The 18,888-nt window shown below is 43.4% G+C and overlaps 1 protein-coding gene across 1 annotated transcript in view; it reads left to right on the forward strand.

The window, feature by feature from the left end:
• The window catches only part of DGKB (diacylglycerol kinase beta), a 638,462-nt gene that overhangs the window by 272,179 nt on the left and 347,395 nt on the right, over positions 1-18,888 (forward strand). The window contains exons 17-19 of the mRNA XM_044295049.1: positions 193-278; positions 1,846-1,935; positions 5,503-5,663. Of these exons, the coding sequence (XP_044150984.1) occupies positions 193-278; positions 1,846-1,935; positions 5,503-5,663 (337 nt within the window). The remainder of the gene's footprint in view (positions 1-192; positions 279-1,845; positions 1,936-5,502; positions 5,664-18,888) is intronic.

The following is an 18,888-nucleotide window of genomic DNA, read 5'->3' on the forward strand; positions in this document are numbered from 1 at the left end:
TTTGTATTCTTATAATTATTCTTTCTGTCTCTCCAAATCTACTGGTTAAACATAGTCATCATCATAACTAAAGTACTGGTACAATTAAAACCAGTGGATCCATAAATAGCCTATACTGTATGTGCTTCAAAAAGAGCAAAAATAAAAATGTGTCCACATTTCGGCAATAGTTTTGTGATTTTTTTTTCTCAGGTTGAATTTCTTTCGTGATGTTCCAGACTTCCGGGTTCTTGCTTGTGGAGGAGATGGGACAGTTGGTTGGATTTTGGACTGCATTGGTAAGAAACACTAAAGCTGGCTATGCATTATTTTTTAAAACCTAGTCATACTCTATCCTCTCATCCACACACCAGAGGGTGTGAAGAAAAGGCCTAGGAAATTGCCACCCAAGAGAGCATTGTGGAGGACAAAGTGAGCACATCTAAGCAAGGGCGGTGTGGCAATTTAGGCACTGTGCCCAACCAGCTGATTTAATCTAAGCCTGCATGTGTACTGTAGCCCAAGAGTAAAACTGTGGAAAGCCGCCATCTGCATCTACTGAACTGCAAATTTGTGTTTCATGTACTGTGCCATCAGATCCGGGAGTCAATTGTAACTGCCATGCTTACATATCTGTTTTAATGTGAATTCAGATTTAAGAATAAATAGGCTTACTCAGCCTAAGTGATAAAAATTACTGTGATTAAATATAAAACAGACAAACAACTCACATACATAGTTAAAAACAATCACTCTGACCTGTGATCACTGTGTAGGCTGCTGTTGACTGCAAGGCGGTGCAGTCTCATAGCTAACACTCTCGTCGACCGTCCTAGCAGTGCACAGACCTATAGCCGACACTTAGTCATGGTGGAATACAAGAGAGGGAGTCTTCTGACATGCTTTTTCATGGATGTTTTCCAAAAGCGCTTTGCTCCTTTACTGTGGATGGTCCTTTTACCTCAGCAACTGGCCCCTCCTGGAGATCCAGTGTGCAGGTCCTGATCTGACCACTTAGGGCTGTATTACACCAACATATTATCTGACAGATTTTCTGACCACTCATTGGTCAGATGGCTGTCTACACACATAGATCTTTTGTTATACACACTATTGGTCTGATTGGACCGAAATTGGTCAGAAAATCTGTTGGTGTAATGGAGCCCTTAGGAATGCGGCCTTCACAGAACAGTGAATTCTTGTATGTGTTATCTAACTATCCCTAACTCACTGTATTAGAAGGGATATCATTACAATACAAGGTAATATAATAATTAAAGGGGAAAGAACCAAATAGTAGTTAATAGAAAAAAAAAAAACTTACAACACAATACATCTATGGAGGAATGTCCACTTGGGTTTGTACTCAACTGACTGCTTAGTGCCATACTGTTGTTGTACCTCCTCTCTTTGGGAGAAGGTCACCCACACCTATCCAGAAGGGCCCCCTGCATATTGATGAATTTCAAAAAGAATAGCGTCATTCATCTCATAAGGTATAAACAGGTTTTCGCTTTTGGCTAATCACTTCCTATGATACAGTTTCCCCAAGGACCAGCTGGATAATGAAGTATTACATGGCAACCATTGACATAGCAAACCACCTGTGTTATGTGTGGACATACCCGGCCCTTACCTTTGTATTGACTCTTTGCTTTGGTTAACAGGGGGGTACTGGAGCGCTCGCCTATATTACATCTACTATATATGCCCTAATAGGACATATGGATAGGAGTTGATTAAGGCTGAAATTCCATTTTTGCCTTGGCCACTCTTGTATAGGGAAGCCTTTTAATCTGGTAATGTGCTTACAAATTGTGGGTCGTTTCCACTGCAATAATAATTATTATCTCCTTTTTTCAACAGATAAGGCCAATTTGACGAAACAGCCTCCAGTGGCTATCCTACCTCTTGGTACAGGCAATGACCTGGCAAGATGTTTGAGGTGGGGAGGAGGTAAAAAATAAATTATTTTTTTCTCATAAAAATGAATTATATTCAGTGTACCATATGTTACAAATGTACTTTTATTAGGATATTATAAAATTCTGTAATATAGTTTTATTATTGAAACTGTGCCCATTACAAGCAGAATCATCCATTTATATCTCTTTAGGGCTCTAGGGAGTCTGTTGACAGAATGCTGGCCTTGCCAACGGCAGCCTGTGTTATGACGATGGTATTTTCATGTTGTCTAATGCTATGCCTAGCCACAAACAGGAGTCATTTGATTGTATTTCCCCCCCATTTAAAAGGGGTTGTCCAGGATGTTTACATTGATGTCCCATCCTCAGAACAGCCCATCGATATCTGATCATAGTGGGGGTCCAACATCCTGTATCACCACCACTGACATCCTGCTCTGGAACTACACTGCTCCATCCATTGGGTAGTGGAGGTCTGGTTACTGCAACTCTGCTCCTGTTCAAGTGAATGCAGTTACCAGCTCCATCACCAAAATATCACTATTATTTTTTCTTAAATTGAATTGGGTCCTCAAGGACTACAATACAGGCGGTCTATTTTTAGGATAGGCCATCATTATCAGACTGGTGAGGTTCCGACTCTTGGCATTTCCGACAATTAGAAAATTAAAAAGGCTGCAGGTTCACAAAAGGCCATCAGTTTATAGTCTTGGAAAGGGAATTCCAGGATTTTAAAAGTGGTGGCCTAAAGTCACCCGCTATCAATGTCTGAGTGGCAAGAGTCCAGTACAATTGTCCATTGTGTAGTGGACAAAGATCGTAAATGCATTCACTTCAATAGGAACACAGAGCTGCAGTAACCAGCTCCGTCCAGAGCTGCTGCAGAGCAGCTGATTGTTTGCGTGTGGGGTGATGGACCATCACTGATCATATATTGATGGCCTCTCCTGAGGATAGGCCATCACTTGTGAATTCCTGAACAACCCTTTTAAATTTAAACGCTATGGAGACCTTTGGAGCCAATTTTTTATACATTTTTAATTTTGCTAATTTTGGGCTAAAAATCATATTTTTAAATTGTCTTTATTAAACATCTTCAATAGCTTTCCCTGTATTGCTTTCAGTTTATATGTGAATTCCATTAGACAGCAGCTCTGACGGCTCGATCTGTATCCCTTATGTCTAAACTCCTTACAGCTCATAAATACTCATTTTAGCTTAGTTCTTGGCAGTTTGCTGAGAATTTTACTATAATGAGTGTTAATTATGAGTAGAGTTGAGCGAACACCTAGATGTTCGGGTTCGGGGAGTTCGGCCCCAAACTTGGACCCGAACCGGAACCCCATTGAAGTCAATGGGGACACAAACTTCACTTTATTAATTTCCGTTATAACGGAAAATAATAGTATTAGCTTTTTTTAGATCTGAGTTTTCACGATCGTGAAAACTCAGATCCGACAGTATATTCTAACACAGAGTCGTTCCCATGGTGATGGGGACGCTTCAAGTTAGAATGCCGCACCTGAGGGGTTAATTGTGCGGATCCCAGCCCCCTGTAAGAGATAGGGTGCTGCCACTCAGCAGGAGCCAGACCCCCCCCTATTAAAAAAATTGGTGTCCAGTGCGGCCTCCCCTCTCCCCCCCACCCTTAATTAAAATCATTGGTGGCAATGGCCACAGGTAAAACCCCCCCCATCATTGGTGGCAGTGGAGTGGCAGTTCCGATCGGAGTTCCAGTTTAGTCGCTGGGGCAACGATCGGTTACTATGGCAGCCAGGACGCTACTGCAGTAGCCACCAATGATTTTAATAGGAAGGGGGGGGCTCACTGGCCACCAATGATTTTAATACTTGGGAGGGAGGGAGGGGGGCCGCACTGGCCACCAATGATTTTAATACTGTGGAGGGAGGGGGTCTGGCCCCCTGCTGCCTGGGGTTAATTGTGCGGATCACAGCCCCCTGTAAGAGATCAGGTGCTGCCAGGCAGCAGGGGGCCGTTATGTCCACAGTTCTCAGTATATTCTAACTTGAAGCGTCACCATCACTATAGGAACGCCTCTGTGTTAGAATATACTGTCGGATCTGAGTTTTCACGATCTAACTCAAATCCGATGGTATATTCTAACATAGAGGCGTTCCCATGGTGATGGGGACGCTTCAAGTTAAAATAAACCATCGGATTGGAGAAAACTCCGATCCGATGGTATATTAATATTACCCGCACACCGAACCCGAACTTTTACGGAAATGTTTGGGTTCGGGTGCCGAACACCATAAAGTTCGCTCAACCCTATTTATGAGCTGTCAGCAGTTTAGAGATAAGGGCTACATATCGAGCCGTCAGAGCTGCTGTCTGACAGTATTCAGTCTGCAAATACACATTAACTGAAAGCTGTACAGGGAAAAATTTTAATAAAGACCAATTGAAAAAATTATTTTTAGTGAAAAATTAGCAGAAAACATCAGACAACACTATCCAATTCCCCATAGACAATGCATGCCACTGTATATTTTTCTACTGTGAATCTCTGTACTGTATACCTCTCTAGACATATCATGAACTGTTCCAAATTAGGGTTTCTCTAATAGGAAATCCACAGGATTAGTGCATAGCACTGTCATTGGCTTTTGCCCTGCTTTGGATATAATCTCTTTGTGTTCTGTTGTTTTTCATCTGTGACATTTTTTTAGGCATACTTTACCCATGGGATGCATTTATTCAAAGGTCAAGTTGTAATTCCTCATTCCTTTCCTGTTAGTTCTATGAGCAGATACTGAGTTATTATTAGAATGGTCTCTATTGATGCAGTGAGGACATAGAGTATGTATTGTACGAGGTTAGGGAAACTCTGCCATCATGTAATGAGGCATATGATGATTTTCAGTCAGGGGGCCCTTCAGAATAGGGTTCCCAAATCACCTTATCCTATTCAATCAACCAGAAATAACTTTTAACTCCAGGGCCCCAGTGCAAAACTTGTAAAAGGACAGGCCTCACCAATCATATGCCATTGGTGTCTTCTTATATTACAAAATGGTCTTTGGGACCCTCTGGCACACAAGGCCCAGGTGCCCTTCTGCCTTTTCTAAGAAATATGTGAGTTTCCATGTGGGTCCCTCTCCCTATAATCATAACTTATTTATAATACCTAGTGACAGAGAAAGCCATTGAAACATGTTTCTACATGGGAGGTGGCTGGTGGTCAGGGCCAGTTTAAGGTTGGTGTAGACCTTTGGCAAAATGTTACGGCCCCTAACAGGTTTATATTATGCATGATTAAAGCTGGCCATACACTTTAGATAGATTTTGGTTGAACGCTCAGTTGGCTGAACTGTATTCCTTACACCAAGAAGACCACAAACAAATTAAATCATGTGCAGCCCACAAGATTCAAGAATGATAGATGCCTTGTTCTTTTTTTTTCAATTGGAAGAATCAGTAGAGATCTACCACCTCTCCGATCAAAAAAGGTCTAAATGGAGATTAAGTCTATTTTGGTAGAGGCTCAAGCTACCGGACTCCCATGATATTATCAGTCATGAATGTCAATGTGATATATTACGTGACGTCATTTCTTTATATTTTATGTTTTTTATAGGCTATGAAGGAGAAAATCTCATGAAGTTCCTCAAAGACATTGAGAATGGCACAGTCGTTCTTCTAGATCGATGGAAAATCGAAGTTATCCCTAACGATAAAGATGAAAAGGGAGACCCAGTGCCTTACTCCATCGTAAACAATTACTTTTCCATTGGAGTGGTGAGTGATTTATATTGAATGCATTAAGTCAACGCATCGACCAGAGCCCTAACAGGTCTACCTAATGTGGATATTTCCCTCTAAAGTCCTCATCTTTTTTATTGGTTTAAAGGAATCCTCCAGCCCCTAAAAATTATGTGAACATTGCTAAAAATGAAATTGTAATATGTGGTACCTTGTACTGACAATGGTGCTGCTATAGGCTAAACAAGATTTTAGGTCACAAAGTAAGTGTAATCAGATAGACAAAGACAGCGTGTCTTCCCAAATCTTCAGTATTGGTTCTGCTTTGGAGGAATTCAAGTTTATAGAAATTGATTCAAAGACCAAAAAGAATGGCTCAAACCGCAATCTTGTTCCAAGTGCAGCAGGTCTATGGTGAGGTAGGTTCCAATTCACACTAGATCCAAAGTTCTATAAAGAAGGACCGCTCAGCTTGTGTACCTTCCAAGGGCAAACTGTTCAGTCAGACTCAGAAGCAAAAAGTATCTGTCACTTGTATTTTATCACTGGACTTGCACTCCAACTCCAATCTCAGTCATTTACTTTATTTCCTAGATGTTATTCGGAAAGAGCTTGACATAGTGAAGTACTGCAAGTATTTTTTGGGTCACGCATTTATTTGTAAACTCACAAGATTAAAATTAATCAGCACACATAAAATTATATGAAGTATTTCCTCAGTTTCTCACCTGCCCAAACCCCATTAAAGGAAGTACTTTTTGCAACATTTTACAGTTCAATTCTGAAGCACTGATTTTGATATTCATGTATTCTCCTCCATTCATGCCTTTGTTCTTGAACTGAGACCTACCATACAGTAAAGGAAGGTCTTACAATGTCCCAAATCTTTTTTTTAAGTTTTAAAAAGCTTTATTAAAAGAAGAATCAGTACAATAACTGAATATAAACTGGGTTAAACAAAAAACCAGGTACATTACGGTATGAGTAATATGGTATTCCAATGTAAGATGGGTAATTACAATATGTACTGTAGGTACATAATATAGTGCAAATAAAGAAGGATATCTCCTTAGTGGTGGTCTAGTAATAAGACCTGGGAGGGTGAAAGGCGAGGAGAGCTCATATAACCAGATTGGTCTAATGTTTCCTATATATTTTCCAGGCCTCCCACTGCTTTTGAAACCTAAGAATAGAGCAGTTTCCATGCTGCAATTTCCTCAAATCTGTAAAGTCTGTCTACCTTACCAATCGATTGTGCAATGGGTGGAAGTTCAGTGGAGAGCCAATAACATGGGATTAAGAGACGGGCAGCGATAAGAAGTGTTCTAAATAATGGAGGTGAGGTAGAAGTTAGACTGCTGGGTAAAACGCCCAGCAAGGCAAGTTGGGGAGAGTGAGGTATCACAGAGTGGAAAATATTATTGCTCACTGAAAAAAATCTCAGTTCACCAAGACTTAATCAGGCCACAAGTCCACCAAATGTGGAAAAAAGTCCCCCGCTTGGATAGACATCTCCAGCATGTATCAGAGGAGGTTGTTCTATACAATCTAGTTTGTTTTGTACCATCTGGTTAAAACTTTGTATCCATTCTCCTGTATTTTCACGCATCTCTCTACGAAAGATGAGGTGCTAGAAAGATTGAGGTCATGTCTTCCGGTGTGAAAGCAATTCTCAGATCTCTCTCCCAATGACCCATAAAGGCTGGTTTTTGCATAAGTACAGGGACACTCAGCCTCTTATAGAGCTGAAAGATCATTTTAACTGGGGTTGAGCAATTGGTAATTATATCTTCTAGCCAAGTTAAGGAACGGAGGAGAGCATGTTTGGGACAGAATTTTAAAACCCACAGGGACTCTTTCTAGCCACAGTAGTGATAGAAAAGTTGTTTCAAGGGGACTAACACCTGGACTGTGGCATGCCGGAGAGGGATCCATGGCAAAACTCCCATAGAAAATTACATAGTTGAAGCAGAGTTGGATTTTAATCCATAAAGGGCATAAATCAACTAACAATCCTAAAATATATTGAACAACATGGTTTAAAACATCAAGTGCATGTATACGATCAGGTATGATGTTGTGTCGATCAGGTAGTGTAAGGGTTACGCCCGCTTCACAGACATTGACAGACCAAACTCCCCTTTTAATGCACCGCAAACAACCGCAAACAGTCCATTTGCACAAGGTTGGATACCAAGCTAGCCATGTCCCGTTAATGTCATTGAAGGTTTCTTCCTTCATCCAGCCACGTACAACACCAAGGGTCCCGGAAAGGTGAATTGAATTGATTTTTCGAACGGGGAGATGGTTAAAAAAACGCTGGCTCCCTCCCCTTTGTTTGAATCCACGGTCACTGCGTCTGCGCCGTGCAATTTACTGTCACACCCGATATGAGTGGTATTTTCTGTAGTTCTCTTCTCATCAGTTTAATCCCTGTTACGTCCCATATCAGGGATTGCCTTTTGTGAAAAAAAATTTAGGCCGGGTACCTTCGACTGCCTGCACAGTGACAGACCAAACTCTGATACACCAAACTGAATTGATTTTAGGAATCGGGAGATGGAAAAAGCAGCTTGGTCGGTCCTCTTACTCCCAAGTTGGGGCACTGCGCGTGCACGGAGCAATGTGCTGTGACACCCTATATGAGTGGTGTCTTAACTAGTACTATTCCTATCAGTTTAATCCCTGTTACGTCCCCTTTTCGGGGACGTGTGTCGAATTGATTAACTATTGTCGAATTAACGAACCATTACGACATCCTGCAATAATTTAGTTCTGAGCTTTGTACTTGCTTTGTATTGGAATTGATGGGGATTTTTTAAATTGTCTGCATTATTTCTAATAAACTATTAAGAGACTTTATTATGATTTTTTTATTTTATGTATTAAAAACCCATACAACTTAAAAAAAATAAAAAAAATAATGTTTTTTCTATGAGAAATTATTCAGCCGATCGCTTTTGGACTGATCATAATGAAGCAACGGCCTTATCATCTGGGGTGTGGCAACATTGCCAACACACTCATAGAGGTGATGATCGCTTCATTGTGATACGCAAGCCCCTTCACCACAACAAGGCAACAATCACGAAGGGGAATTGACACTTGTATGTGCTTTTTTTCTTTTGTTTTGTTTTTGAAGCCACAGTGCAGCACCAGAGGCCCGAAAATGTAGGCATTTACATATGCCTGAAAAACAATGTTATTGTTGCAGCCGCTGTTGTAGCAGCGGCCGGAAAAATTTATGTTTTCAAGGCAGAAAGGTGACTAAAACATTGCGGCTTGAACCCTAGTTGGTGGCGGAGAATTCACGAAAGTCATCCGGTATGCAGACATTAAATACAGCAGTGTGGGGACCATTTTGAGGCCAAGGCATGTCATCAGGCCTTTTGTTAGTCAAACGTATCCCCTACTGTCAGTCCCTTCGGGATCCATGCCTCATTCATCTTAATGAAGGTGAGGTAATCAACACTTTTTTGACCGAGGCGACTTCTTTTGTCAGTGACAATGCCTCCTGCTGCACTGAAGGTCCTTTCTGACAGGACACTTGAAGCGGGGCAGGCCAGAAGTTCTATCGCAAACTGGGATAGTTCAGGCCACAGGTCAAGCCTGCACACCCAGTAGTCAAGGGGTTCATCGCTCCTCAGAGTGTCGATATCTGCAGTTAAGGCGAGGTAGTCTGCTACCTTTCGGTCGAGACGTTCTCTGAGGGTGGACCCCAAAGGGCTGTGGCGATGCGTAGGACTTAAAAAGCTCCGCATGTCCTCCATCAACAACACATCTATAAAGCGTCCTGTCCTTGCCGCCGTGGTCGTGGTAGGAGGAGGATTACTTTCACCTCTTCCCCTGTTAGATTCCCATTGTGCTGTGACATCCCCCTTATAAGCTGTGTAAAGCATATTTTTTAGTTTGGTTTTGAACTGCTGCATCCTTTCTGACTGTCGGTAATTTGGTAACATTTCCGTGACTTTCTGCTTATACCTGGGGTCTAGTAGCGTGGCCTCCCAGTACGGGACGTTCTCTTTCATCCTTTTTTATACGAGGGTCCCTCAACAGACATGACAGCATGAAAGACTCCATTTGCACAAGGTTGGATGCCGAGCTACTCATTTCCCGTTCCTCGTCCTCACTGATGTCATTGACGGTCTGTTCTTCCCCCCAGCCACGTACAGCACCATGGGTCCCAGATAGGTGACAACAACGGGCACCCTGGGATGCCTGCTGTGGTTGGTCTTCGTCCTCCTCAAAGCCACATTCCTCCTCTGACTCCTCTTTCTCATACTCCTCTTGCAGCGTTGCCGCAGGTCCGGCAAGTGATGATGACAAGGCTGTTTCTGGTGGTGATGGTGACCACAATTCTTCCTCTTCACGCTCATCTACAGCCTGATCCAGCACTCTTCGCAGGGCCGCTCCTGGAAGAGAACAAATGGGATGAGGTCGCTGATGGTGCCTTCGGTGCGACTGACTAGGTTTGTCACCTCCTCAAAAGGACGCATGAGCCTACAGGCATTGCGCATGAGCGTCCAGTAACGTGGCAAAAAAATTCCCAGCTCCGCAGAGGCTGTCCTAGCACCCCGGTCATACAAATACTCGTTGACGGCTTTTTCTTGTTGGAGCAGGCGGTCGAACATTAGGAGTGTTGAATTACAACGTGTCGGCTGTCGCAAATCAAGCGCCTCACTGGCATGTTGTTTAGGCGCTGAATGACTGAAAAGTGCGCCATGGCCGTGTAGGAACGCCTGAAATGGCCACACACCTTCCTGGCCTGCTTGAGGACGTCCTGTAAGCCTGGGTACTTAGACACAAAGCGTTGTATGATGAGATTCAACACATGTGCCATGCACGGCACATGTGACAACTTGCTCAAATTCAATGCCGCCAACAAATTGCTTCCATTGTCACACACTACTTTGCCGATCTCCAGTTGGTGCGGAGTCAGCCACTAATCCACCTGTGCGTTCAGGGCGGACAGGAGTGCCGGTCCGGTGTGGCTCTCTGCTTTCAGGCAAGTCAACCCCAAGACAGCGTGACGCTGTTGTATCCAGGATGTGGAATAGCCCCTGGGGAGATGGGGGGATTCAGTTGATGTGCAGCCAGATGACGCAGCAGAAGAGGACTCAGCCGAGGAGGTTATCGAAGAGGATGGAGTAGGAGGAGTAGAGGAGGTGGCGGTAGGCCTGCCTGCAAGTCGTGGCGGTGTCACCAACTCCGCTGCAGAGCCACGCATTCCATGCTTGGCAGCCGTCAGCAGGTTGACCCAATGCGCAGTGTAGGTGATATACCTGCCCTGACTGTGCTTTGCAGACCAGGTATCAGTGGTCAGATGGACCCTTGCCCCAACACTGTATGCCAGAGATGCCATGACTTCCTTTTCAATCACTGAGTAGAGGTTTGGGATTGCCTTTTTTGAAAAAAAAAATCGTCCGGGTACCTTCCACTGTGGTGTCCCAATAGCAACAAATTTTTTGAAGGCCTCAGACTCCACTAGCTGGTATGGTAAAAGCTGGCGGGCTAAGAGTTCCGTCAAGCCAGCTGTCAGACATTGGCTTCTTACGCTCAAACATTTCCTTTACAGACACCTGACTGTGGGCAGATGAGATGGAACTCCTGAAGGTGAGAGGCGGAGTGGCCGTGGTTGAGAGGGGGCAAGGAGGACAGCAGTGGTTGACGTGGCTGAAGATGCTGGACCAGGGGGAGGATGGTGGCTTTGAGTTTGTGTGCTGCTTGTACTCATGTGTTGATCCCATTGGCGTTTGTGATGTGAGATCATGTGCCTTCGCAAAGCAGTTGTACCGAGGTGGGTGTTGGACTTCCCATGACTCATTTTATTTTGGCCCAGGTTGCAAATGGCATTGCTGTTGTCAGAGGCAGACACACAAAAAAATGCCACACTGCTGAGCTTTGCAATGACGGCATTCTGGAGGTGGTAACAGCATGCGTTGATTGGCGTGCTGTCTGGCTGACCCTGGGTGCCGATACATGCTGTCTGACTGTGCCACTAGCTCCTTGCGACGACCTCCCCCTGCTTCCAACTCGTCTCCTCCTTCTCTCTGTCTCCCCTTCTGAACTTTCCCCCTCTTCTTCTTCTTCTCTTCGAGCAGGCACACACGTGGCATCCACGGACACATCGTCATCATCAACCACTTCACTTGTATCTGACACCTCAGAAAAGGTAGCAGCAGCGGGTACAACATCATCATCATCACCATCACACTGTACGTCCATGTGTGTAATGCTGCCTGCTGAGACATATCCCTGTTATCTACATCCTCTGGCAATAATGGTTGCGCATCACTAATTTCATCCAACTGATGTGTAAATAACTCCTCTGAGGGCTGTGGTGGTAGTGGTGGTGGCGGCGGCGGGCGGGAGAGTGGTAACTTGAGAGCAGGTGACTAAAGCTGAGCTGGAGGAGGATGGTGCAACAAGGTTCTTAGCGGAAGCTGTTGAAGATTGGGTGTCCTGTGTAAGCCAGTCAACTATTTTCTCAAAATTTTTGGGGTTCAGGGTACGTGGCCTCTGAACACTGGGCATTATTCCTGCCTATTCGTGGCCTGCCTATGCCTGTCATTTTTTTTTAGATAAGTGGTACTATGTGTGCCATATACTGTGCCACCATATATAAGTGGTGGGCAGTGGGCCTGACACACACTGGCTTGCAACTGGGATTATATCACAGAAAAATAATAAATTTTTTTTTTTTTTATCTGCAAGGTATTTGCGAGTGACACCCTGTAACGGTATGAGTGGTGGCCTAGCCAGTGGCCACAGTACAGACTGTGGGCCAGACACACACTGGCATGCAACTGGGATTATATCACAGAAAAATAATAAATTGAATTTTTTTTATCTGCAAGGTATTTGTGAGTGACACACCTCTGCAATGGAACCTCTCTCTTTTGTCTGGGTGCCGGGGCCTAAATATCTGACAATGGCCTGTTCCAGTGGTGGGTGACGTGAAGCCTGATTCTCTGCTATGACATGAAGCCTGATTCTCTGCAATGGGACCTCTCTGCTCTGTCTGGGTGCCGGGGCCTAAATATCTGACAGTGGCCTGAACCGAATACTCACGCCCCTTGAAGCCGAGGAGTTAGAACTGCAATAATATAGTGGTTGAACATGAAATTGGTTTATTGAAGCAGGAGGACTGAGCACTTCTCCCTCCTCAAGAAAGAGAAAATGTGGCTTTGTTTGGATGGGGAGTTTAAGCCTTTGACTTTGTATGAGGCTACACATAGGTCAGCCATCATGATGAGATGTCATATAGTAGAGGTGCATTGGGGAAAGTTCGAATACCGCAAGGATCGACAGAAGGGGGGCCTCGGCCTCTCAGAGCGGAGCAGTCGGTTCAAACCTCCGCATTATGATGTCTCGCATCATGTAACATCAGAGAGAGAATAGCGAATTAACTGTATAACAAGAAAAAAGAATAAAAAACAAACTAAACAAAACATAATTTAGGTAGAAACAGGGATCCCGGGCTAAAAAAGAGTAGCAAGCAGCGCTCATGAAGCACATGTAATTAAGAAGGAGGTAATTACGAGTATCATAACAATAAGACACCCTAACAAAAATGATGGACTATATAAATGCAAAGTCCATAGAGATATTCAGAGCATGAGGCGGTTGCTGTAAGCCAATGTGTATCTGCCTCAATTAGAGCACAAAAGGTCAAAAAGGAGGAACTGGAGAAGGAAAGAAAGATTTGAAAGAGAAATAGCAGAAGGATAGAAGTAGGAGAAGGAGATTATAAGTCACAAGGCATGGTTCAAATAAAAATAAGAAGGCCTGTCAGGTTTTCAGGAGTCATCCAGAGGTAATCTTCTAGGTATTGATGTGGTAGATCCTCTTCTGTTTCTCTGGGGCTTAGGTGTACGTTGTTCCCAAGGTATGACAATAGGGAAGGTTGGAAGTGAAGCCAGATCTTGGATCATGTCCCAATTTTTGATGTTAAGAGGAGGGATCTTTAGATGTTCATAGACTGCTTCCAGGTCTGTAAAAGACGATATAGCAAAGTGGCGGCCCTCATACAGAAAAGAAAGACCAAGTAGGAAGGTCCATCGTTATAAGATCTTGTTAGATTGCAGCCAATCAGTTAGGGGTTTTAGGCTCTCCGTTGCTTCAATGTGGAATGGGCTAGATCTTGGAATATAGTGATGGGGTTACCGTCCCAGTGCAGGGTAGTAGAGTTGCGTGCGTTAGCAAGAACAGCCTCTTTTACCTGAAAGTGCAAGAATTTTGAAATTGCATCACGTGGCGGTTCCGATGGCCACAGTTTGGACCTCAAGGCTCTGTGCGCTCTCTCCAGAATCACTTCATGTACTGAGTCAGGCCCAGTACCGACAGGCATATTTGGACCACAGTATTAGGTATGTCACTTGGGGTTATAGTTTCAGAGATACCTCTGAAGAGTAAGTTATTCCGCCTTCCAGGGTTCTCCTGGTCCTCGAGAGCAGTATGTAACATGTTGATATGGGTCTGACAGGAGGTTAGGCTGTTAACAACCACTGTTTGGTGTTGAATAATGGCAGATTTGGCCTCTTCCGGGGTTTCGACCCTGCGGCCTATATGCCGGACATCTTGCTTAATAACTGAAAGGTCAGTGCTAAGCAGCTCAAGGGTAGCAGAGTATCTCTTAAGTAAGCTCTGGATATGGGAAGGCCATCGAGTTCAGGGAGATCTTCTCTACCTTGAGCTGAAAAAAGATTCTCAGAGGCCTTGTGTGCGGCAGTGTGTGGAGTGGCGGGCGCCATCTTGGTTTCTCACGGCACATAGAAGGTGGCAGCTTTCTTTATCAATTTCTCCATCTCCCCGCTGAATGAGGTCTGAATGAGGCCCTGAAGTATCCCCGACTTTAGATCCATCGATCATGACCATTTTGAGCCCAATAAGCGAAGTGAAACAGGCTGTAAGGGTTTTGCCTGTGACAGAAACAAGGTTTAAGGCAGCCATCTCTGGCTGGTGCAAGCTCTGCCCCCATGCCCCACACCTTCTTCACAAGAAACCTGTTATGCTGCTCTGCTCACTTACCTTGGTCCTGACAGCTCAGACCCGTCTCCTGCTGCCCTCTTCTTCTTGGCGGGCTGTGCCATTATGTTAACTCTGTCCCGTCACACGGCTGTGGGCTGTCTGCCAGTATGGTACATGCGTCTTCTCTGGGTCTTGAAGGGCAAACATTTGCATGTCCTAGTCTTCACCAGCCTATGGCTGACAATCTAGGGATACTCAAGGCACCTTTCCCAGTGGGAAGGTTTTCTGAGCAATAGTTTCCTAGTCTGCTAGTATCCTGCTACGGTGTGCTGCATTTCCGTTTTCTTCTTGTGTACTGACTTACACCTGTTTCCTGGATATCGACCCTTCGCTGCCTGCCCCGACCGTGGACTGTTTACTGGACTTCATATTCTCTGTCTGCCTTGATCTCAGCCTGTCCCTGACTACAGTTTTGCCTTTCCCCTTGGTGTATCTTGATCCCCCCTTTGAGGTAGGCCCCTGGTGGTTCCCCTGCAGCAAAGTCCAGATCCCTGTATAAGTATTAAAGGATGAATATCAAGGGACCACCAGGGTAACACCCTTAGAAGTAACCCAAATCTGTTTGGTTGACACAGTGTTTCCACACCGACCGTGTAACAATCTTCAGAATCCCGGATTCAAATTTGTCTGTTAATCGAGAAGAAAATATCCTGTAACTCAAATTCATTTCAAAATCAATAAAGCAACGTATGTGAAAAACAACAAAACATTTCATATAGATGACAACTATGAAACTTTTGGAATCTTCCTTTAAATACTGATAATTTTTTTTAAAAATGTCCTTCTCCATTAGGTTCAAATGCCTTTTGATTGCAGTAACACTTGATTTGGCTCTGTTTACAGACACGTATACATCATATTAAAATTGTTTTTGCTCTATTTTTACATTTTAGTCAGTTTGTTAGTCCTTTACCATCAATTCATCTATTGAAATGTCCATGACCTAGTTGTAATCAAGAAAATGCAAAACAAAGGAGGTGGGGGGAAGGGGGCACTTCTCACCTGCGCTGAAAAAAGTTTCTCTAGAAGCTACAGTATGTACGACTCGTATGTTGCAAAAGCACAAGAAATATTAATACCTCCTTTATAACATATTAAAGTGTCAAATGCAAAATGAGACCCCGAGGTCTCATTTACACTAGAGAGTGTTTTTCAAAGGGAACACAAAGCCCATGACCCATTTCCTAAGCTCACATCGTTGCTAGATTTCATCTTAATAGACATAGGATAAATGCCAATTATATACCGAAAAAAAATATTTTCATCTTCACATTATATATTTTGTCTCGCTATGCAGATTACAACCTGGATTTTAGAGCTTACTTAACACATTTTGTATGAAAAAAATTTCAGCAAGGAAATATTGAAACGTCTCGTCTTTGTTCGCATCTTATCTTGAGAAAGTGGGGACACGGCTCCGTGCTAACAGCCAATTGTAAAATAGGCCATGGGAGAGAGTTTTCAATTGAAGCATATCTTCTCCACTAAGGAGATCCAGACTGGCTAAATGAGTCAATCTTCCATTTTATTCTAATATTTTTGGAACAAAAAAAAAACAACACTTGGCCTCAGTTTTGACCCTGGGAAGTCATAGTAAATGGGTCAACCACTAAAATGTGTCAGTAGAGGTGGCTATGTAATAACGATGTAGCTGACTTGACCAGTAATCCGCAGTTGGAGTGAAGCTAATTGACCTGTTCTAACTGATTTGAGAATTCATCAGAAATGCTTAACTCCTTAAAGGGGGTGTCCCATGATTAAGGCAAAAAAATATCTAAATCAGACATCATATAGGTCATGACAATATCTTTCTAACAAAGCTAGAACCAACCCTGTACCTCACATAGATCCAGAGATCTCCACATTCACTGCTCCAATTACTCTGCTAGATTCTCTTCAGGTTGGAAGCTCGAGGGATGTATCTTTTCTGCTGCAGATCTCTCCTATAACAGCTCAGGGGGCGTCTGCTTTCTGCTGCAGATCTCTCCAATCACAGCTCAGGGGGCATCTGCTTTCTGCTGCAGTTCTTTCCCTATCACACCTCGGGGGAGAGGGGATTGTCCTTTTTAGTGCAGCTCTCTCTGTCATAGTTCAGGGTGTGTGTCCTTTCTGCTGCAGCTCTCTCTATCATAGTTCATGGAGTATGTCCTTTCTGCTGCTGCTCTCTCCCTATAACTGTCTCCACTTATAACAATAGATACAGCTGGAGGCAGCTGAAGGACAGAGCTGAGCATCTGTGTCCACATCATCGATGCTACTAAGGTGGACAGAGAAATAAGGAAAAGAATAAACAGCAGGTGGTGCTATAGAGACAAATTGTGTTGAATCTATCAGTGGCTAGACAAATGTTTTTAATTACATGCAATTACAAAAGTATTCAAAACTAGGAGCTAGTGTAGAATATTTCTCATGGAAAAACCCCTTTAACAGTCACATTAAAACTGGAACAAAAACATCCAGAATATGTTGCTTTTTGTTGTTGCTGCTATTTTATTTATGTCTTGTGTGAATATAGTTGGTGTACTGTGTAGTTTGGGTGCATAACAATTTCTTTTCCATCAATTAACCCCCCGCCGGACCCGTGGAGGGAAGCATACCTACATGGCAGGAGTTTACAAATGGGGATTGAAGAGTGGAAAATACAGTGGGGGACTGAAGGAGCTAAAACCGTGCATTGGGGAGGAAGTAAGTATGCTTCCCTCTACTGGTCCAGCTGTAGCAAAAAGTGTTAAAAAACTGAAGAACCCCTTTAATGATGAGTTTGGCCCTAGTGACTACTAAAAAATGTTTGCACCCGGTTGCAGTTGGTTGCACATGATTCGGTTCATTTTTCTTGAATGCCATTTGAGGTCCTGTTTTTTTTTTGCAGGGTGAGCTCTAGAATTTTAGAAACCATTTCCAGGGAAATTGTATAGAACATTGAATTTATTAAAGAGTTAACACACATGCTTAATGAGACCAGTTATCTCAACAAGTTGTGTTAAGCCAACACCTTCAATTGCTTTTCAATAGCTTTTGTTTCAGGATATCATGATGAGTTAAGAAATTTGAGTTATTTACTGATCAACCTGTATGCATTTTTTATTGCACAGGTTATTTTGGATGTGGAGATACCATACACAATACTAGCAAAAAGTAAGGGATATTCGGCTTTTGGGTAAAATTTATGGAAAACTTAAAAAGTCCCGGCTCCATTGATATTATATCATAAAAGTCAGGCATTTAAGTTGAAACAGCAATGGTGATTTCCTCATCTCAAACAATTTATTGAAACAAAAGCCACCACAGTGCTGGGTATACCCCCACAAAAATGTCAGTGTCTCAAGTACTTGTCATGTGGCCTTGACAATTATAGCTTGACAACAACATCTCCTGCTGTTCACAAGTCAACCTATTGTCTGCTAAGGCATGGCACCCCACTCTTCTTGATGAGTGGCCCTCAGGTCATTGAGGTTCTGGGGTACAGAGTTACGAGCCTCTACACGCCGACTCCATAGGTTTTCAATGGGATTCAGGTATGGCCATTATGGCGCCCCCTCCACTGTGGCGCGTTGAAAACATCTCAGGTGGGATCTGCTTGTCATGCCAGTAATGTTGGAAACCATCAGGACCATCAAGTTTAAATTTTTTCTCATCAGAGAATAAAACTTTCTTCCACCTTTGAATGTCCCATGTTTGGTGCTCTCTTGCAAAGTCCAAACGAGCAGTTCTGTGGCGTTCAAGGAGACGAGGTCTTTGAAGACTTTTTTTGTTTTTTAAGCCCTTCAGTCTCAGATGCCGTCTGATGGTTATGGGGCTGCAGTCAGCACCAGTAAAGGTCTTAATTTGGGTTGAGGATCGTCCAGTGTCTTGACAGACAGCCAATTGGTGCTGGTGAAATTTTTTGGGGTCTTCCACTTGACTTTTTTGTTCCATAACCCTCAGGATCATTTAAGAAATTCCAAATGACTGTCTTACTGCGTCCCACCTCAGCAGCGATGGTGCGCTGTGAGAGACCCTGCTTATGCAGTTCAACAACCCGACCACATTCAAAAAGGGAGATTTTTTTTGCCTTTGCCATCACAACGTGTGACTACCTGACAGAAAATGACAATGAATCCACATCTTTGAACAGATTTGGTCTTTTAAAGGCATGTGGTCCTAAAATTTGGATCAGCTGAAAAACAGCCTGTTTCAGTTTAATCGTTATTTACAATTACAAACCGGATTCCCAAAAAGTTGGGACACTAAA

This window comes from Bufo gargarizans, chromosome 5 (genome assembly GCF_014858855.1).
Source record: "Bufo gargarizans isolate SCDJY-AF-19 chromosome 5, ASM1485885v1, whole genome shotgun sequence".
NCBI lineage: Eukaryota > Metazoa > Chordata > Amphibia > Anura > Bufonidae > Bufo > Bufo gargarizans.